This window comes from Lates calcarifer, linkage group LG13, assembly GCF_001640805.2.
Source record: "Lates calcarifer isolate ASB-BC8 linkage group LG13, TLL_Latcal_v3, whole genome shotgun sequence".
NCBI classification, from domain to species: Eukaryota; Metazoa; Chordata; class Actinopteri; family Centropomidae; genus Lates; species Lates calcarifer.
The window spans coordinates 25,036,305-25,059,440 of record NC_066845.1 but is presented as its reverse complement, the minus strand read 5'-3'; the positions used below and the strand labels follow the sequence as shown (position 1 = coordinate 25,059,440).

Here is a 23,136-nt window from a genome sequence, read left to right as displayed (position 1 = left end):
TCCTGAGAGGCCATACATCCTGCGTTCACTCAGCCATGGCCTCCCTCGTGTCTCTGAGACCTGAGACGGTCTAACACATATACATTTCCATTCTGTGTGGAGCTAATCCACATGTATGAAAGCTGTACCCACTGCTCTGCCTGTTCTCTGCCTGTTCTCTGGCTGTCTGACTGAGTGTAGGTGGCTCGTTGGTCTAGGGGTATGATTCTCGCTTTGGGTGCGAGAGGTCCCGGGTTCAAATCCCGGACGAGCCCTTTGCTTAAATAAAAATCGATGCTTATTAGCAAGAGATCAGACTCAAAGCAATGAGATTCCATCACATTAGTGGCTCGTTGGTCTAGGGGTGTGAGAGGTCCCGGGTTCAAATCCTGCTGTAGGGAACGATGCACCATGGAATACAATCCTTAATCAGAGTTAATACAGTGAGAGGAGAACGCTCTCCTACTGTCCTGAAGCTTCAGTGTTGTCCCTCACTGGTGAGTCCCTTTGGGTCCAATGAGTAAATGTAGATGATCTATATTACATTATTCTGTAGTCTGGCACAGTAATCCAGATTTACTTACCAGGAAACACAGCTGATGTCATGTGGACGCACATTTATCTTTGAAATGATGCTAGTTATTACTAATCATTCTCTGTAGTAAAGACAACATTAAAAAATGAATCCCACTGACAATAGAGATGAACTGTTTGATAATCATTCGCTGGAAAGTCAGGTGACATAAATCAGAAGAGGAAAAAGAGGAAGAGTAATCGCTGTGAAGAGGATTGTTGAACACAGAAAAAGAACAAGAGAAGTTTTGAGTTTATTATTCATATTGCTGTTAAATAATGAAGAAGGTCTTTGTTTCTAGGTAAGAAAAACACTCAGTGACCTTAGAAATGAGACAAAGCTTGCGTGACAGTGTTTATTTAGAGTTTGTCATGAAGGAGCAGGTTCCCTCATTAATATCTAAGCAATCTGCCTGTCCTTTGTCTTCCCTGTGTCTACATGTGCTCAGACTGGCTATAAGCTACCTACATGAGAGCAGATACATCCCAGTATTTTTTAAATCATTACCTCACTTTCCGAGGACGTCAGTGCAGAGCTGTTAAAAGTTACGCTGAATGAGAAAATGAAACTAAAATGATGATAAAAGACGATGGTGACAGAGAGTCACAGGATGTCTGTAAATGGAGCCGAGAACATTCCCACTGAACATGTTATTCTGTGTTTTATAGTCAGGAAAGGAGCCAAAAGGGACTGACTTCATTACTCTGTCATCTCATTCATTATTCCAGGTGTAGACCCAATATTATCTGATGTTTTTCAGGTATAAATACATGCAGATATACAGGGCGTTGGGCCGTCTTTGTTTCTGGACCTAGACGTCCAAAGCAGACTTCTTCATGGACCTGATGAAAAGTTCAGTTAGTTAATGCAAAATGTATTCTAACAAATAAGACTCTCTAACAAATAAGACTCTCTTGATTTTACTGGCAAATGACACTTACACACCACAGACTGAACACCAGCTCGTTTCCATTTTACATGTGTTTCTTTGGCTGCAGATGCTTAATATTTGCTTGCTGGGGTCACCTCGGGGTCGTGCGCATGTTGACTTCCTGACTTCCTGTGATGAGCCGCCAAACCGCGTGACATGCAGGTATGGCGGTTGCCATAGCTGCCTAGTACACACACACGCCGAGAACATGGAGTACAGCACAGCCGCTCGTTTTCACGACTCCATAATCCAGTTTAAAACCTACGACGATTATCTGGACTCCAAAGTCACGCCAATGGATGTATTTTACTTAAAAGTGAGTGAAACCGGTACCAACTACTGTATCTAACCCTTCATGTAGCGTATTTAAACACGGTTCCGTTCTGTTTCGCCCACCGCGTCAGAACCGCATTCACTAAGCTATCAATTTAAGGTTGTCTTTGTCGATTTGCAACAGTCCTCGGTGTTAGAACGCAGCGTTTAACTTTTCAAAATTACCAACACCCCTTCTTCAATTCGGCATGTACCAAATCCTCCAACCGGCTCATGTTAGCAATACAACATAGCTTGATTCAGACAGGTTGCTGGCAAGACAGCAGGCGCAGTTAGCTAACACCGCTCGCGGGAAAGAAGATTGTGGAGCAAGAAAACTAATTTTACAAGTTGAATTTTCAATTGTAGTTTCTGCCGTATTGGACACAGTATCCTTACAACTGCTAAACGACTTTAATGGACATTTTACGACTTATCACGCTCTTGTGTGTGGGCAATTTATCTTACTTGCCGAAATTTTGAATGGAGTTTGGCTAAGTTAGTCTTTGTACTCAAACAACGAGTAAGTGACCACAGCAAATGAGCCCTTTTATAAAATATTATTCTCGTTGTCTCTTGTTGTTTCCACGACAGTTTTCATTAACAAACACGCACTCTTGCTGCATTCAAGCAGGGTATATGGAGTTGTATTAAAGCGGACTTTGCCATGGGGGTACGTTTTGTCGGTGTAGTACTAATGGATGGACGCTAGGTGGCAGTCACACACAGGTTTCGTAATCGAGGTTAAACTGATTAGAAAGTAGATAAATTCATATTGCACATATTAGCACCCTTCACTCAGATATACAGTGTCAAAGCAGCAGAGACAACAAACATCTTTATTCCGATCCTTTGTCTTTTGTTTGAAAAAAAAAAGCAAAACACACCAAGTCAGTTGAGAAATACTACACCTACTTTGACAGACTCTGCTCCTAATCACAATTACTTTAGTGTGACCATTAGGACTGAAAACCCCAAATTTATTATAAGACATTGAGAACTCAAGGCCCTGAAGAGCTTCTAAAATAGTTTGTTTGTATTAAAAAGAATTTTAAATGATCTAGTTTCAATCATTCAGATGTCTCACTTTTGCTAAATGTGTCATTATCTGAAATGATTTCACCATTATTACCAAAACTTATACTTTTGGGATTTAAATCTTCATATCAGCAGATGAACATTTTGATGTAGATCTCTGCAGGTTTTGGGGTTTGAATTTATTTTGTCTCGCACACCAAAAGCTGATTACAGCCTTTAAATGAACCTGCTCATCAGAAATGGGCACTCCTGCGTTTGTCCAGCAGATGGCACACTTGTTAACGATATATTTAGCTGCTGCCATGGCCACTTTGTTTGAACACCTGGGTCCACACAGAGAAGAGAACAAGTCCTATCTGACCTGATAATCAGCTGCAGTCAATCACGATCAAACTCAATCACCCCTGTGTTGTGACAGAGCGCAGTCAGCCCAGGTCATCTAACCTGTGCAGTCATGCTGATAAGGCCCACATTCTGATAAATCAGCCAATTATAAACCTATTTTTCCCAGATTACGTGATGTAGGACTTGTCACAAACTATGACTGTGAGCTCAGGAATCTGAGGTAGTTCATAGGCTTTATTACAAAGTCACTGCGGCCTTGGCCATAGATGCTCTGGAGTATTAGTCCAAGTCCTGGTGTGTGGACTGTAAGACGCAGTTCATTCAAATAGACTTATTCAATGAGCCTTGAAAATGAAGACAATGATTTTCAGGCCAATTTTAGGACCGGCAAATGTCTGAGACTCATTTCTGGTGAGCCACATCAAAGTTGGAGGAAAATATAACTTTTCCTCTCGGGTGCGGACGCAGGCCCGGCTGCTAGGATTTTTGGGTAGGAGGACATGTGGCAGAAGCTTTGATCTGACAAGCCACAGGATTTGACAGCAAGATTTGGTTTTTAGATGATGACTTTATGGCTTTGCTTTAATGACGCCGGGTCTGCAAATGGTGATTGGAATAATGTAGCTAACAGTCCCTGCAGAGGCACTAACACACACACACACACACACACTTAGACCATGAATGGCCTTGTGCATATGCATGAAACCACACTAAATCTAACTGTATCTGAAGCCTGTAGAGTTGCAGAGAAGGTCATTGCTTCCATATTTTGGGAGGGAAGTAAAATCATTTTAAACTAAATTTTAGTGGCTGACAAAGTTTGTGATTTCATTTGTCAGTACTCAGTGGTGATTAAAGAGCTGGACTCAGATCCAGGACGTTGTAGAAAGTGGTTTCATGCTTTATCCTAAGTAGCTGCTGATGCATCAATTAGGGAATCAAGTTATTTGTCAAGCAAAAATACCAAATGTTCTCAGGTTGTGGCTTCTGAACTGTGAGCAACTGCTGGTTTTATCTGTTATATCATTGTAAATTGAGTATCTTTAGGTTTTGGGCTGTGTGGCCGGTTAAACATGCAAACTGAAGTTAAATAATAATGAAAATATGAGTTGTACTCAAAGCAGTGAAGAAGAGCGGGGAACAAAAACACTGACAGCTGGCCTCGCCAAAATTCAAGACAGACAACATCTGACAGTGTCCAGCCCTGACTGCAGGCCGTGTCTCCTCTCCTTGACTGACTCCTCTTCTTTCCTTGTCTCTCGCAGAGCAGGGAGTTGGCTCGTGAGCTGGTGGAGCACGGCCACAAGGGCACGGTCCTGAGCAGGGAGGAATTTGAGGAGAAGAAAGCAGCTGCGCAGGCGGCAGAGGCTACGAAGAGCAACACTTTGTTCAACAGGAGCCGGCCAATGTGAGTGAACTTCTCACCAAACCCACCGTGCTCACTGAGGTGTGGTCTGGGAGACAAATTCACACCAACCACCAGTCAGATGCTAGAATATCAGAAGGCTCTGTTATATTGTGAAAATGAAGTTTGGCTGTTTTAAAGTCTGAATGTGGTCGGTGGATTTTGGAATCAATCAGTCACTGTGGCTGGGAGAAGAAAAGTTACTCTTCTGGTTTCAGCCCCTCTGTGTTAGTTTTCTGTGGTTCATGGTGTTGACTTCTCTTTCAGTGTGAAAGAATGATATTTTAGATGAGTGATCCTCAGTCTTTCCCCCACAATTAGTTTGTTGTGGTGGAAGCTGTGCATCAGGTACAAACCAGGTTTTTTTTTTTTGCATGATGTTAAATTTGTCATCATCAAAAAAAGTTTAGACACGGGTGCAGGGTGAACTTTGATCCACTGTTATTGACAGACTATTGTTGCTAACAGCTAGCTTCATGACTGCTGCTGTAGCTGATCCTGACCTCTGACCTCTCTGTGTAAGGGGGGCAGGAGGTCCCAGTGGAGTCTGATTTGAAATTGTTGTTATTGTTGCCACATAAGGTAAAAAGTAGTAGGTATAAAAACAGCTGTGTGTTTTTCTCCAGCGGCTCAGTTTGTGTGGGTGTGTTGTCATCACAAAGACAATAATTGTATTCCCTGTCTTGACAGTTGCTCTTGCTACATATGTTCCTGTTCTTAGTTATTCCACCAGGAAAGTGCACTAACATGTGTTTGATGGTCCAGTGCAGTGTATTGTCAAATGCTGTTACGTTGTGTTGCAGCAAAGGTAAATCTGTCTTTAAAATAACAATCTGCCAAGGTGCAAGCACACCTGGCTTTTAAAGGGAATGGAATTAAGAGACCAAGTACAGACCCTCTGAATCATGCACCTGACACTGTGACCTTTTTTCCCTTGTTAAACCAGCAAAAGTGGATTTGGACACGCCCTAAATGCACCTGCTCCATGAGCTTTAATTAAAACAGAGCCCAGTGAGTCCAGGAGGCTTTATTTTTTGACACTGAACTGTCATTTTGTCTCAGTGGAGCTTAATTTAAGGCGTGATCGTGCACAGAATCAATGGAAAGATGCAAATTCAAGTGTGTAAATGTCCCACAGCTTCATGAATCTGTTTCATAAATGTACAGACACAAGAGAAAAAAGGAGAGAGACATGCGTCCATTGCTAGCTTACAGCTAACATCTGAGTATTTTCATTATCTATTAATCTGTTGATTGTTTCCTTAATTAATTAGTTGATTGTTTCGTCTATAAAAAGTGATAAAATACAGTTTCTAATTTCATAGAGCCTGCTGTGATGCCTTCAGGTTCCATGTTTGTTTGATTCCAAAGATTCTTCAGTTTATTATCATTAATGACAAAGAAAGCAGCAAAGCACAGGATTCATCACGTTCACGTCCTGCATGAACAAAGCTTTTATTTGAGGAGGATCTGTGCGTCTGTCTAAAGTCAGATCAGAATGGTTAATATAAACAAGCTGAATGACAAAGCTACAAACCGGAGTCCTCTGTAAACTGCCCCTCCCGAGGAAAGTGATCACACAGATTTTGTTCTCATTCTTGATAAAGCCATGTGGTTGTGGTATCTCCTTTGATGACAAGCCAGGACAGACATAAAATAAGACCATTCACCACACACACACACACACACACACACACACACACACACACACACACACAGGCTTTGGAGTATCCAAACATTTACCTGTGAGGTGTTGCATTTGATTGAACCCTCAGATGCTTATCCAAATGTGCAGATGTCTCGCCGTTGTCCCCCCCCTCCCCTCAAACCTCTGTGAACATCAGTGACACTGGTGAAATGGGAGCCTCCACACCTGCAGTTACAGTGATATTAGGCCACAAAGCCTTTCATCTTGTCCCAGCAGGATCCAGGGAAATGTTGTGCGGGAACACTGGGATGTTATATACACAGTAGTCTGTTCCGTTTCCAAGATCTACATCCGTGTGGAGAGGCTGCGGCCCTAAATTGTGTTTGTATGTGTCCTGACGTTGTTTGGAATACAGGATTAGATAGACCATGTTGACAACATCCAGTCAGACTGATTTCAAAGGAAGACTCTTTGGAAAATCCGCCTTTTGAGTATCGAATCCTCATCCAGTGTGGGTTTGAAAGGTAGCTCTGAAATGTTTGTTGTTTGCTCCTTTTAGAGAGGAGCTGCAGTTACAAAACACTCAGAGTCTCAGCGAAATAAATCAGCTAAATGTCAGTAATAATATTTTTAAAGTACTGTATTTGTCCTGCATTGATGCTTTATATAAGACAACATTTTACAAAAGAGAACCTTGGCTTCTGCTGTCAAATGTCCACATACAAAACACACAAAAAAATTGACTCTCGAATTAATTAGCCGTGAATCCATTCCAGTTTTCCTCTTCGAGCCTGCAGGTGGTGAATAAGATACATTTTCAGTGGAATATTCTTTTAATATTTTCTCACAACCCTAGCAAAGTCACACTTGGATCTACTTGTGTGCAATAAATGCATCTTCGTTGTAACCAAGCCCATGTGTTGAATGATTGTCAACACCACAGGAGTAAAAACGGAGCAGAGTTGTTTCCCGTTTGCCTTTTAAATTGAATTTGACAGGAGCCATTCATAAACATGACTCTGAAACAATGAGACGAGCTGCTTTGTGCCAGGTCTAAAACACTAGTTGCTTCCCATCTGCCCAGTTCATTCTAATGATTTTCCTTTTGAATACTAAAACACCTGTTTGAGAAACACAGACAGAATAAATGAGCTGTTTGGTTCGAATACAAAATAGTTTCAAAAATAGCCTCTGTTGGCTCACTTGTACGCAATTTTTGCCATTATCAATTATTGAGTGGCTTGTTTTTCATCAGAGCTCTGCAGTAGACAGATGAAAATGCTCTGTTAATAATTGGACGTTGCTGGGAAAGACATCACTCATAACAGTTTTACAGTCTGTTGTTCTGAGCTGGCCGGACCGCGAGTGATTTTTGAATCGTCTCCAAGGTAATTAACCGGCGGTGTTATGCTATTTCAAAAGGAAAACACTTTATATTGGATGGGATCCTGTTCTAGGTAAATGATAGCTTATAGCAAATGAATGTAATTTTTTAAATATTTAATGTAACGCTTAGATAATCATCTGATACATCTGCTGTCTTTGAGGCTTTCTTACACTTTTATCAGTCATGATTCACGTTTCACCTGCTGTGATTATCGCTCCAATGCTAACCACCTGTAGGTGACTATAAGCTGACATATATATATATGTATATATATATATATATGTGTGTGTGTGTGTGTGTGGTTTTTGAGCTGATTAACAGCTTTAATTACTTTCCCACACTTGAAAATCTGACATCTTGCAAAAGTCCTTGACAAGACAGAGAAAAAACTGCACAGCAGTTGCAGACGTTTTCCATCAAAAGTGGTCAGTATGAGCTGCGTCCCCCTCTCTGTCTAAATGCAGATTACTCTTTCCTCTGTGGTTTTCTGATTGGACTTCCACCAAACTGACCCCCTGACCTCCTGTTATGGTCACACTGTGAAAACATGGGCCCCAGGATGCAGTGTACCACCTGCAAAGTGGCCGAGCACAATCAGTACAGTGTTCTGAAAAACGACTGCGGCCACAAAAGCTGGCAGCTGTACAGTAAACAAACTAAATGTAGTCTTTCTTTGGCTTGAAAAGAAGGAAAAAAAACATCCATCCATCCTTCCAAATTAACAAAGTGATGTTAGGAATAACCACGCGTTTGGATTTGCATTTATTTGTGCCTCTTTTTTGGTACAACAAATGGAAATCATTGTTTCAAAATCCTGTATTTCCCTAAAGACATTTGCACTTACATATTTATCCTCTCATGGCACTGGGTAGCCCTGCTGTTTTGGGAATGCCTTTTGCCTTCTCTGTAGGCTTCAACCTACGTCTCCTGAGGCATGTCTTTTTTCACTGTTCTGTCACCGCTCTGTGTTTTTTCCCTTCCTTTCTCTTCTTTTTAACCTCCCTGTGCGCTCTTGGAGACCTTTAGTGCCTGCAGGTGTATAAATAGAGCTGTTTTCAATTAAGGCCTAACCTCGCCTGTAGCGTGCATCTGATCAATGAATGCCCCTGCACCTGTGGTAATAAAATACCAAGGGAGTGGAGATAGTGCTGTGAATGCTAATCAGATGTTGCCCTGTTGTTGCCCTGTCTCATTCTTAAGGACAACACGCTCCTCCTGACAGCTCAGCTGTGAAAGGAGGTGGGGGGCTTTGCCAGCACATCACAAAAAGACCAAACAAAAGACCTGGTGCTCTCATCAGACATAAGTGAAATTCAATACGTGATTGAAAAAAGGAAACTTGAATGAATGGGATGCTTAGTCAGTTGTGGGATAAAGGGAGAAACAGAATGGGTAGTCAGAATCAACAAATAGCTGCAAAAGAACAGGGCTGGGTTCTGATTTCCTGTTTCAATTTTGGGTCAAATTTCAAGCTGGTAAAATACCCAGATTTGTTAAGCTAGGTCTTACCCTGTCATCAAACTTCCCCAGTCCAAGCAAAGACAAAAACATTCAGGTAGATTATATGTGTTTATCTGGCAAAACTCATCTTTGGTTTTCAGACGTCGAGTGTTGTAACTTTGGCCACATAAAATGTGGAAAGCTGAATCTAATCTGACCTGATAAGGACCTGAAATGATTTAATAAGTGGGTTCAGGCTTGTGGGTTCAAACCCTGCAAAAGAAAATGAATATTCAGTGTTCAAGAAGTGAGCTGACAATGTAGAGATGTAGCACAGTGTCATATCAGTACCACGGGACTTCTGCTAGATTTTGCAGTTTGTGTTGTGTTAATTCAAACTAAATACATCCCAGTTAGCAGACCTGATAGTGCTGCACTTTATCTCGGATAAGACTAACATTTGATCTGAAGTCGGAGACAAAGAGGAGAAGGGGAGCACTGCTGCGGAGACGTGAGGCCTCCGTTTCCTGTCTGCTCCGGCTCTGGCTCGGGCCCAGAAGTCCATGTCAGCATATGTCCTGACCTCGCGTGCTCACGGCAGCGCTGCGAGGTTTCCATCAGGCTCCCCGCGATCTCCCCACAGTCCAAACCACAGCCATGCTCATTGTCCATTGTGCTGCTACGTTTTTACAGTCTGCCTCAAGAATTCTCCGCTCTCTAACTCTCTACTCTATATTAAAAGTGAGCCATCACTTGCTGTGCCAAGTAAAACCAGTGCCACGAACACGCACAGTGAATACATTTCACTGCGGATCCAACCTCCAGATGCTTAGCGAAAATAAGATTGTGGATGTGACTGACATGAGAAGCCTCACAAAGCTGATCCCAGGCTCATTTTTAGCGAGCCAAACCCCCGCCACTCTCCTCGGCTGCTGCTCTGGCGAGGGCCCTCGGGCAACGAGGTTTTGCAGTCTCTATTACATTCGCTGTCAAGCCAATTGCCTTCCTTGCACTTTGTGATTTTGGACGGGTGTGTAAATTTGGAGCTCTCCCCTGCGAGCTCTGTCCAGAGACACACATCCTGCCAGGCTTAAGCTCGCCACCACATCCCACCGCACAGCACATAGATCAACACATACGCCAGTTTAGGACCAGCTGGTGCAGCAGATAATAAATAACATGCTGCTGTTTGACCTGGATGTTGCCACGTTTTAGAAGTTATTTCATATTAATGACTTGATAATGAAACATCTGCCCTCACTAGCTACATGTAAAAACACCAAAAATACTGTGATTTATTTGGACACAATAATCCAAACTCAGAGTCCACTGGCTGTTTCTGGAGACTTCGTTAAGATCTAATAGCATTCTGATTTCAGTCCACATGCATTTACAGCGTCTGTCTTTCACTGAGATTACCTAACCTCATATATATTGCATGTTAATACCACAGTTAAATGGCCTCCAAGTCAACTTGAATTCTAAACCTTTTCCAAATTTGAAACCATCACAAATTTGTAAGAACATTAAAAATGTTCCTGAGCTAAATTCCAGGTAATATTAATATCAGTTAATTATTTTTACCCCAGTTTCTGTAATTGCACATGCAGTGTTGTAGCAGATTTTTCAGATGTGAGACTTTTGGCTTGTAACACACAGTGTTTTTGTTTTGCACAGTGTAAAATTGATCATTTTTCTCAGGACAAACTGGTTTATAGTTACTGATGAAAAAGTCTAAATCATCGTTTTGTCTGCGCTCTCTCTCCGGTTCTCGATACAAACGCAGAAAATGAGACTATCTCTTTGTATATTTTGGTAAAAAGAGCGTTCTCAGTCAGTGTATTAAACCTATGCAGTGAAGTTTGTAGGTGGTTATGTGGAATGTATTCATTAATGAATGCCCCAAAGTTTTGTTGGCTATGATATGATATGATATGAAAGATTAACTGGGAGAACACAACTGGAACTGGCACTACAGAGACACTGATTGTGATTGTACAGCCGTGTTACAGAGAGGAGCTTCTTCCCTCTCATATGATTTCTGCCCGAACACATCCACCAGCTTGTGCAAAGAACTTCAACCACAAAACAGACAAATTTAATTTTGGTCTGTCATCAAGTTATTCCTGGAATTAGCATTAATTAGTGACAGCTGCTGGCGACATTCGTCATTTAACCAGTGAAAGTGTCGACTAGCATCAGCTAAGAATAAGACGCTGCTACCTGAGCCAATACTGTTAGCCAATACTGATCCATTAAAACCTGCCTGGATTGAACCCAGTAATGATCCTTCAGAGCAGCTCTGGCTGCCTCTGTATTCATTATCTATTGAGGCATTAAGTGACAGGGTTATGGAGAATGTTGCATACGTTCATTAAAAATGATTACTTAGAAGTCCTGCAATCATTTTTCTTTTGTTCTCTTTGTTCTTTGTTTATTTATGTCCTGAAACAACCATTAAAAAGACCCAGTGTCACCTTACAAAAAGTAAAACCTCTCCAGTGACACTCAACTTGTTTGTTATAAGACAGTTTACATCTCTGCAGGAAAAGCTAGATGTGTCCTCTGTCATTTAGGCTAATAGAAACATTTGTATAATGTTGATTCTGTTGTTTGATCTTATGCGATGGAAACCGCCCTGCTTTTACCCACACCCAGTCCACTACAGCTAAGTGCCCTTGATAAAGGGGAGGAAATGCTTTCCACATCATATAGCTGTTCCCATCAGGCTACCAGGCCGCCCAGTCATCTTCTCCTTTGTACTTCTCAGTGCTGTAGATGGAGGATGAGTGTTACGGATTAAGTGGCCTGTGAGGTTCTCCCTGACGCAGGGTCTGGATGAAAAAGGTCTCTAATCTGTCGCTGAATTATGGTAAAAACTGGACAAGAACTTTAGCTCCAGCTCCTGAATGGTTGCTGTGCAGTGTATAAATAGACCTGACATTCTTCACTAATCAGCAGTTGAAATGAGATGAAAAATACTTTTAAATGATTTCACATGTGTTGCTTTGCATTACAATATAAGCTAATAAACTGATGAGGGAGAAACCACACACATGTGTGAAACAGACAGCCATTCAGGAGTGAGAGCTCGTTGGAGAGGATTATCTTCTCCAACGAAAGTCTTCGAAGTTTCCTGTAGCTCTATCCAAATCTACACATCAGTGAATCTGAATCATTACAGTCGTACTCTCTTTCTGTCTCTGTTTGGTCTACAGTGTCAATGTTTTAATACTGAAGAAATTCACTGCATGCTCCCTAAGTGGAATATGTCTAATTCTGCCTCAAAGAGAAGCCAGTATGAAAAAGACGACGATCAAACCTTTGATCCACGCTGAAAAACATGCACTTCTCAGGCAGGCAATGCACAATGTGCAACCTCCCCAACCCCCAAAAGCCAATGTGGCCGCAATACACAAAGAAAACTCAGGTAGAATATCATGCGTAGCACATGTGTAACTGATACTTTCAGCTCATTGTAATCAGAGGTGACAGAGGATTTTAGAAAAAGACCAAAATAAAGTAAATTGTCATGCTGTGTGGAATTTCCCTTGACGTCCACCGGCCCAAAATAATATTTTCCATAAGATTCATTTTCCCAAGCACTCGGGAAAAATATTCTGGTACAGTATGTGTTGTTTCTTAAGAAATCACCGTATTATTGAAGGTTCCCATCTGTCACACAGTCGAACGCTGCAGGCTAATGAAAGCTTCAATCTGAGAATAAAAGAATCATGAAAAGAAAATCTGTCAGAAAACACCTTTTGTCCAGTTATTTGCTAAATGAAGGCGGTGAAGTAGCCCACATCCCTCAAAGAAATTATAATGACATTTCATTTATTATGCTGGGAATTATTTCCTGTTGCAAATTTTAGAGGATGCAGTGTAGTAGAGATCACGTTTGTTTGGTGTGGGTGATGAACATGCATAAAAGTTTGGGTCCAGGGCAACATCCTGCAGTTATATTGCCTTTCTTTTATTGCTGTGCAAACATAATTTAATTATCTTTGAGTCCAGCAAAGAGACTAATCATTGTTTAGGCTGTAGGTCAGTAGCACTCAGGTTAACACGTGTTTGAAGGCGACAGATGTGAATGTACTTAGTGGTAAACACATGAACAGCAGGCGCTTAGAAGAAGGTGAGAGTGCAAGCAGACGGACATTTTAGTTACCCTTACTTTGAACCTGCTACGCTATAAGTAACACACTGTGTAGCTGTTTTGATCAGCCTCAAACCTCTGTATTAACCCAGAGTAAATACAGAAAATGTCAAAATTAAGGAGTGGATTGATTTTTATTCTGTAAGTAAAGCAGTGATGGAATAACTTACACTTTGTCACATTATCTTGTCCAGTAGACTACAAGAACCATCATAACTTTACTTAGTTTTAAACACCTAAATCTACACAGTAGAATTTCTGAGCTACGACAACATGGAAACATTAGATCGTGTAGATGGTGTAGTAGTAAAACATCAGTTTAGGAGGCTCGTGGTCGAAGAAGAAGGCCCCTGGGTTTTGGAATGGCTGAGTTCGTCTCACTGTAATGCTGTGTTTACACATGTGTAAACACACTTGGAGGATAGTCTCCGTGCAGTAACAGCTGTTCACCCCCAACAGAGGTGGACAAAGCATTACATAAACTCTAGTTTATAACACAGTGACACATTGATTTTTAATTCAGTTTCTGGTTGTGTGACATTTTCATGTCATAGTTATATAATTTGTGAAATGAGTGGAAACGCTGCTGAGTGCTGACCTTGACTGACTGCAGTGCAGCAGCTGGGGGGTGTGGTTGTTATGAGATACTATTAGAAGCATATCAAACAAGGTATTTGCTCTGTGCATCTTCTTCTATAGCTGAGTTCTGACATGTGTTTTGAGATACATGTTAATGCCTATTTATTTTGCTTTAGGCTTTAGGGTTGCTCAGCATTTCAACACGTTTTTTTTTAGCTGTAGAAGAAGTGATCTGTGCTGCAGACCATTTTAGTCCCTAACTATTGATTATATTTCAACAGCTACTTCATCAGTTTTACTCCAGCTGGACTTCCTGGGTTAAATTTCATTGTCCCAACAGCTCAGCCCCCTGCACTGATTGAACACGGGGCATTTTTCGGTGTGAATACCTTTTCTATCCTTTCCAAATGTTTGCTGCTTACTTAAAAATCCCTGTCTTTCTAATAAAAACCCCAGCGTTAGGAAAGCTAAAGAATCCAAGAAGCAGATCCACTGACTCACAGAGCCTCTACATTTAGATTTATGTTGTTTAACAGCAAATATACTTTGAAAATCAATTTCATATCTGTCGGACAGATGCTCTTCGACAGATGTGCTGTTTTTTCAACGAGCCAGATGATGACTGCTCACATCCCTTCTTCTAATTCCAGGACCCACCTGTCTTGACCACAATCCAAAAACAAGACACGTAAAACACTGGGCTAGATCACAGTTAGCTTAATACCTAGTCATTAGCCACTAATAACCATCATTTAATAGTGAAACTCTTGTTATCCCTCCTAAATGAGGCTTGATAAGAAATTTGTTAATTGACGGGAAACTCAAACTTGCAGCGGTCCATATGTTCTGCTGAAGTATTATTCACTCTCCGTGACTGTGTGTGTTGCTTTAGCTACTGGATGGGGTAACCCCAGTCACTTGCCTCCTCAACACCTGTGTTTACTTTGGGGCCTCGGCCCCCATGACCCAGCAGCAATCCTTCACTCACTCAGGAGATGGAGTGAGGTTCCAGCCTCCAAATATGTGCTGTCCCGGCACTTTTACCACTGTGTGATTCCTCTAAGACTTTCATTATGGGGCACGGGCCAAACGACTCGTATAAATTACAATCCTTTCCCAAATTCTGGTAAATTTAAACATTCAGATTGTGAGTTCTTTGACTGTGATGTTAAGCTAAGCTAAGAGCAGAAACTGGCTGTTTGTTCGTGCTTGTTGTGGCTGTTGAGGCTTTTTAAACTGCTTTGGGAATGGAAAGTGGATTTGCGGAGCCATTAGTGTAGAATATAACTGAACTTGTCTCCTCGTTGGCCAGAGCAGCTGACAGACCTGGATGCAGTAATAGTGAATATTCAGCAGTAATGTAAAGATGAAAGAAACAGATTTATAACCAGCGGGTTACTGACTCAAACTTGCAGGTGTTTTCAGCGAAGTTTGGGATTATCACTTCCTCTCATAACTCTTGTGTAGGGCTGAGAACTGAGCCGTCAGACTTTGTTTGTACTGAGCAAAAATGTGCAACTATCAATCTGTCTACTTTTTCTTTGATCAGAGCATTCCTAATTCAAATCACAATTTAGCAGATTTGATACTATATTTTATTTGGGCAGAGCTGATTCTTTTGATTTTTTTTTTACAGTTGCTAGACTAAGGTATTAAAAAAAATGTACATTTCATTTTACTACACTGTTTGGTTCTGACCTTCTGACTTTTCAGTTTGGTCCAAACCAAAATAGCAGGTGTGAAAGGTGCCATGGAGAAAATATGGTCCAGCCAAAAGAGGTGATCTCAGTCCAGATCAAACAGAACCGTGGTTCAGTTCACCTGTGGTGTGAAAACACTTTTTTTTTTGGATGGTTTGGACCAATTACAGGAAGTTGAGACAGGCCTTTCACACATTGAACAATAGAAGAAGTAAAATAACTAGAAGAGTAGTAAAGATGAGCCGTGGTAGCATATTCTGATTGTAATTTGGTCAATCAATGAAATCAAAAGTACAAATACAAAGTTAACTCTTGGTGTTTTAAGTCATGTGAAGGTGAAGTTATTGTTGACGTAGTTCAGTGTGGTTAAAATGTTGGGAAAAGAGAATATAAATGTAAGGAATATACATTTATTTAGAATGAATACAGATGATCATTTCAGATCATTGAAGTAATTTTCTGCATTTCTTTTTCCCCGTCTTCCTTCGTCTGTATTCATAACCACAGCTGAGAGGTTCCCAATGACCTGTTTACTGCCTTTAGGATGTTAACTCGGTGTGGATCTGATGAAGGTTTTTGCACAGTCAATTCTGGATGCACGCCAGAGTTCTGTTGCTTGTACTGCAGTGTTAACTGTTCAAATATTAGTGCCAATGTTTTTTCAGGTGTGGATACATTAGCATGTGCCAAAACCCTGTTTCCATGGAAACAAGCCAGCCTAAGTATACGGAGCTGCCACAGTATCACATAAAGTCATCAAACCCTGATGTGATTAATAATGCTCTGTATTCTCAAATTAAGAAGGGCAGCTGTGACATTCAGACATTTGTCATGATTTTTGGAGAGTTCAGATTTCTCTCAGGATAAAAACATTTGACTTCTCAGCAATATTTATGATCAGTGCTGTTAAGAAAAGGTATTTGGAATATTTGGGAGTGTCCTGGGAGTTTGGCAGGTTTGGTGAAGAGCTGTGTGCTGACATACTGGATGCTGGCTTGAATCTGCCTCATAACTTTGATTTCATGTCACGTCTGCTTTCTTTTACTTCTTGGGTATTCATTAGTTGCTTAAACTTTTTATTCTAATTTAGCCCTGGAAAATGCTTACAAATTGTCAGGAAAGTCATGGAAACATCTCTCTCCTGCAGTGTCAAAGCAGATAAAAAATAAACGACTAAATAACAGCAGAATGAAGAACACTGTTTAGTTACTTGTTAATGCAGAGAGATGGGTCAGAGTAGCCTGAAGCTACAGTATATTAAAGGGTGAAAAGCTTCCATAAAGAACCTTTAAGGCTTCATGTGACTTTTTTTTCAAGTTAAGAGAAACATTTCAAACCGTTTGAGTGTTGTCTTTTCCAGGACACTGGCAAGTGCAGGAAAAGAACTCAAAGATAACTTCCTGAAAGCCCTGGCAGAGCGAGAGGAGGCCAACCGCAGTGGGAAAATGACTGTGAGTACATTATTACAGCACTCCAATTGCTACGTAATGGGATTCCCCTCAAATATTTCTGCAATTCCATTAGGATGGGAACAAAATCCATACTGTGTCAAGTTGAGTGGAAATGCCCCCCCATCACCCTGCCTGCCCCCACCCCAAAGACCATAAGAGCCAGCTGCCCGCCCTTCTCCCATCCATAAAACTCTGTTTACCAAACTCCAGCTACCTTGTCCTGTGTGTGCTTTTCAGACTGAACCAGCACAATCATTTCTAAAGGGAATTCACCCGAGGAGCCGGGGCACCAGGCTACCAGCATTTAGGACTCCTCCCACCATATCTAGTTTATTTAACACTTTGAATTTTCACTATATAAACTGTATGATTAGTCTTACTATCATTATCAGCCACATTTACCTCCATGCTGAATGTATACACAACTGTACATGCCAACAGACACGTGCAGACATGCATCTTTGCCGACATCAAGCGCACAAGTAATATAAACTGAGCTGCTTTTGGACCGTATAAAGGTCAGGTGTCAGGTGCATGAGAGTCACCAGGTAGATGCTGACTGAGTGTTGGGGGGCGGGGTGGGATTACCTTGCCCAGCTCTCTGGCAGAGGCCACTGAGGTGGTCAAAAAGCTTGTGGGCCTCATCACAGATTCTGGCGTGGACATAATCTCCATGTGCAGCATCACTGAAGCTTTTTGCAGCACAATGTGAACCTTCCAGAAAATGGTCAGAAAATGTCTCCTTTAGGTTGGGAGCGAGTTGCTCCTCCAAGTGAAGGAGTCCAGTTATCAGTAGGTCTCATTCAGGAGTGAGGGTGGTCATGTTGAGCTTTGAGAGGAGGTTTACTGAGACCTTGAAAGACCTTAAAACTAGTGCTCCTTCAGCTGAAGTGGTTCTGGCATCTGATCAGGGTGTTCTGGACCTACCCAACTGGGAGCAGACCCCAGGGCAGACTCAGCATGGTTGGATGGATTACATGTCTTACCTGGCCTGGAAATGCCCCAGGAAGAGCTTGAGAAAGTGGCTGGGAAGAGCGCCTTTTGGGATAACTTGCATAGTTTGCAGCCACCCTGACCTACCACTCAGAGGAATATAAATGTATAAATAACAGGCTAGAAACTGGCGTCCTTGGTATTTTCTTACACATCAGTCCTTTCTGAAGTCAAGCTTTGCAGTTTAGTGAGCCCAGGAAGGTGTTTTTATATCATGGGCAAAACCTGCATGCTTAATTAAACTTGGATGCACTGGGGAGAGATTTTAACCTCTGACCATGAAGCTGAATATTTTTATTACAAACATTACTTTTAACACCATCCTCTGTCTCTACCTACAGTGTACTGTATGATGAATGGAATGTGTACCATTTGAGGGACTGTACTCGGCATCGGCCTGCAGGGAGTGTTAGTGTTGACAGACTTCAAATGATTCACTTCCAAGATGCTGGAGTACAAAAAAGGAGTTTTGTTTGACCTCCATTTACCTGCCCCTGTGGGATTTGCAATTATGAGATCACATGAAGTGCATGGAGGGGAGTAGAGGTAGTAACACCAGAAGTTTTCCCACTGGATGTTCACTGTGTAAACAGTACCATGCAAAAGCCCACTCTCTTTCTCTCAGCCCTTCATAACTTGAGCCATTTGAAAGATATAACTGCAGCTTTTTCCTTTCAAAGAAACCTCCAGTGAAAAATTAAGTGATTTAAAGAATCTCTTCCTGTATACAGAAAAGAGAGCCAGAATAAAAACAAGCAAAATATCATGTTGTGTATGACGAGCGTTGTTTTGCTGACATGATATTTTCCCACCTCTTCTTATTTTTCATCTCTTAAGAGCTTCCTTTGCTGAAAAATTGGATTGGGATGATGTTTATTTTCCTTTGAGGCCCGCTCTGTTTAAAATTGAACCCACATTTGTGCACTTAATACCTCTTCTCTTTGAAACTGTTTAAGTAACAGGTAATCTTAATACAGTTTGACAAGGCTTGACCTCATTGGTATATTTACATTAAGCAGATGTATTCCAGACAACATTTGCACATGTGTGGACATACAGTAAAACATATGTTGTATCCTGTTTCATACATAATTTACATTCCCTTTGTGCTGTATGTATTTTTCTTAATATTTTAATCGTAATTTGCTGGTACGCATATGATCCATATGGTGTTTATACATGTGTTACACGTGGTATTTTCATAAAAACATCTGCTAAAAATTGCGAACAACCATACGCAGTATGAAGGAGTTGGATTTCTTCCCTCTTATCTGTGTTGCACCTAAAATCCTCCTCTGGACGGAGTCAAATTACTCTCGCTAATCTTCGATAAGGTTCAATAATAAAGACCACCCAGCATCATAAGGTGTCTTTCACACCGTTCATCGTGGGCTTTGTGAAAGCCAATTGAAACACATGACTTGAGTTCCTATCTGCCACGCTCCTCAAACCTGAGGATCAGTCCCACTAACACATTCCAGGTCCTCATCTCTGCACAGTTTTACTGCTCTCTAATGCAAAGCAGTCCTTGTCCAACAAGTGTTTTTCACTTTTTTCCATTATATTTTATGTTTGCACATTATTGTTATTTCAGACCCAGCAGCTCTGTAAAAAACAGATCAGCCAGTCCTCCTTCATAACTAATTTTGAATTGGTAAATTCCCTAATTTGTTTTGTTTGCTCTTTAACTTTTTCAGTTTTTGTTGTAAACTCAAGTTTAGTGACAAGTCTCAAGTATCACCTACTTAATTTATCATAAAGAGCTTCATCATTGTTGTGAAGGAGAAAGAAAATCATCCATTTTAGGCACACAATGGACGAGGAAAAGAAAATACTTAAAGCTGAGTTATTGGCAGTTATTCATTGTCATCTTCCGCCTCATTCATCAGAGGGGTCACTCCTTTGTCCTCCTTTCATGTCATGCTCAGCCTTTCAAGTGAGGTTGAAATTACACCTGTCAGTTAAGACACTGGTCAGGTTATTCTGTCTTTTCTCTCCTGCCCCGAATGGCGTCACAAAAGATTGATAGCAGACATGACTCTTGATGAACAGAGCTCATCTTCCCTTTGTGTGCGGTCCCTGCCCCCCCTGTTTCCCACCCCTAAGGACAGAGGCAAAGAAATATTAGGAAGTGAAGCATATTTTGCATTAAAAATGTTGACTTTAATGCATTATTTCCTTCTAGTTTTCTCATAAGAACCTCTGCAGTTTTCAGTCTGTATAAGGAGCCCTCCACTATCTCTCTGATCAGCTGAACTCGTAAGCTTTCAGTGCCTTGCCTTCATTGTGCTTTTACTTCCCCGGCCCTGTTGCGAAAGCTGCTCCACTGCCAAAAGTCACACACAAACAAAAGCTGCACCTGGGCAGCTTTGGCTTTATTTGCACTGGGTTAGAAGTTAAGTTTTTTATCAAATCCAGGTCACACCTGCACAGGATGCCTGAGGGTGTCAATTGTTGGGAGGTTCACGTCTGAAACTGAAGGTGTGCTGCCACCACCCAGCCGGCTCCCTGTGTGTTTTCAGTTGTTTGTTGAGAGGCTCTGATGGTGTCAGTGTGTTGTTGCAACATATCAGACTAATGTTAAACCAATGAATGGGCACAGTTAAAAGCAGTTATACATGAAGCAGTGAGCCTGATTTACTGAGATCTAATAAGGATTGAAATCATTTAGATAAATATAGAATAAAATGATAATTTAATCTGGTTGTCTCACAATCATTACTGTTAAAGTTATTAGATTATTGTTACAGCTTTGTTATCACACCCAGTGGCAACTTCTTCAGTGTAGTTCATTTCGACACTTGGGACATTGCTGTGCTACGACATGTAGAGCTGATAACTTTTAACCTTCATCCTTAATTTTACTCTCAATTTGAATTCAGTGGATTGGATTAAAACTTGTCGAGCAGTGTCCCAGATCTCTAAAGAGAAGAAGGTGAAACCACATTCTTTTAAAAAACATAATAAATCATATCAGTCTAACAGCACGAGATGATATCATTTCATAACAGTAAATAAAACATGTTTTCTCATGGTGCACTATAAAGAAAGCACGATGATTGATGATCAAATGTTGTTGAATCACTTTTATTGAGTTAGAAATTATTCTTCAAATGACTAAGAACATAATGTACCCTGAAAGTAAATCACACTCCCCTTAAGAAGCAAATAAATATGTTTCTTATTTAATGAGTAAAGCCATCACTCACTTGGTAACAAGAGGGAACTTCATAAAAACAATGCACCTGGCAAAGTGCCTTGCCATAAAGAGTGAATGAGCGTGTTTGCTCAGCTCTTTCTCAAGCAGCAGGGCCGTCACAGAAGTCAGTCTGTCGTGTCAGTAGTAAAGAACAAACCACAGGGAGTCACAGTCAACCTGTCAGGCTAGGTGAACGAGAAAGCATTTCCACAAACGTTTTATTGCAGGATTTAGTGCTCAGTTCATGACAGAAACTTAGTTCCACCATAATGATGAAAATGTATTTTCAGATGAACTACAGAAGTTCAATGTGTCAGCTTTTATCTGCTGGAGTGTAGTTATATAACGTCAGCCTGTGCACACGGCATGGAGGCATTTCAATATTTTCCCAGAAAGAGTAAATTACTCTGGTGGTCAGGTTGAGCAACAGTGAAAGCAAGGTGATACATTTTTCTGCATGAAACATGGTAATTCACACCAATTTGAAATTCCTTTGCTTATATTGTATCTGGCTTTAACATCCAGGCTCTGTTATATACTCTGTTGAGCGTTGTTGCTCAACTGCTCCTTTTTAAAACGACTGAAAAGTCCATGAAGGTTCAACAAGCAAGCAGAACAGTGGCTTTTAAAAGGATTAAAATTGTTCAGGCTGCTTGTAAAGCTCGTTGTGTAACAGAAAACCTGCTGGTGGACGACAGCGTTAGCTCTGTTTGTGAAGATACAGCATCAGATATGCTACAAACGGAGTTTTTCATTCACCCAAATATGAAAATGTCCAATACAACAGCTCCTTTATAATGAGGATCTATGGGCTTTTGCATGGGAACTGCCCTTGTCTTCTGTTTTTCCATTATGAATACAAGAAAATTGCATTTAATGAAGAAAAGACATCTAACAACTCACCACAGTTCATGATTTTTTCTTATTTTAGACTTGAGAAAAGCGTTGTCTCGTATCTTGTTTCCAAAGCTCCTGAACATGTCTCACTCCCTTGAGAAGTTGTGAAATGAATTCTTTAATTTTACCATTTTGTTGGACTAATTTGACTCTTCAGAAATGATTTTCAGTCTCCCACCCTTTCAGTTGTGGAATTCAGCTGGTTGGCCTGAGCTGTGTGTCTCATGCCCAGAGGGGACATCCTGCATAAAGGAAGTGTTTGTCTTTGGTCTGTGGACCCAGCGAGTTCTGTATTGATAAGCTCCTGTCGCTATAGATAATAAGGTGGTCAGTCATGCAGCCCAGAGATCAAGTATAGCATTGAAATTAAAGAGGAATTCCCAGCCCTATTGCATTACATGCCATGTGTGTGTCCCCGCTGCCCAGTTCCTTTGTCCTTGTCATGGGCAGTAAAAATAACAATGGCAAGTTTGATTTCAAAGCAGCAGGACCAAGGTGGACAGCCTTTAGAAAGCAAAGAGTCCTGCAGGGCTATCATATGACCTTGACTTGAATGGTGTCACAGAGTTGTGGAGAGGTGGGGATAAGGCCCCAACAGTTTGCAACCATCTATCAAGTGGACAAAAAGGTCTTTTTGTCTGGAGGAGCAAGCATTGTGATATTTGAGAATCAGCTAATGAGCATTTATTTTCTTTTTTAGTTCTAAGACTTGATTTCACCTGATACAGACACAGAAACCTCTCCATGATATACCCTAAATGACCTTAATAGAACAGCAGTGTTACAGGTTGTTAAGTTGTTCCAACTAATATTTTGGCCATTAATTCATGCGTCTAATTTTTTTTTTCCTGAGCTTTGAACTGTAATACTTGGGCTGCACTTTCTCACAGTTGCAGGTCTTGAGGAAAACCGTACACTGAACTGTGAAATATTACTCTTGGCTGATTACAAGACGTGGATTTCATGGCTAGTGTCTTAGTCTATAAAAAGAAAATGGATAGCCAAAGCATTATGTGTTATGTTAGTTCATGCAGCCAACATGGCAGCTGTGCCCTGTCTCTCAATGCACCATATCTGCCACTGAGGGATTTGGAAAGGA

General features: G+C 41.0%; 1 protein-coding gene and 1 non-coding gene across 2 annotated transcripts in view; both read left to right on the top strand.

Annotated features, from left to right (window-relative positions):
• Window positions 1–182: 182 nt before the first annotated feature.
• On the top strand, window positions 183–254 carry trnap-ugg (transfer RNA proline (anticodon UGG)). The gene has a single exon. It is a non-coding gene; the product is annotated as a tRNA-Pro (tRNA).
• A 1,376-nt stretch (window positions 255–1,630) lies between these two features.
• cfap299 (cilia and flagella associated protein 299) overlaps window positions 1,631–23,136 on the top strand; it is a 65,282-nt gene continuing 43,776 nt past the window's right edge. The window contains exons 1-3 of the mRNA XM_018682338.2: window positions 1,631–1,800; window positions 4,445–4,587; window positions 16,858–16,948. Coding sequence (XP_018537854.2) covers window positions 1,693–1,800; window positions 4,445–4,587; window positions 16,858–16,948 — 342 coding nt within the window. The 5' untranslated portion in view covers window positions 1,631–1,692. The remainder of the gene's footprint in view (window positions 1,801–4,444; window positions 4,588–16,857; window positions 16,949–23,136) is intronic.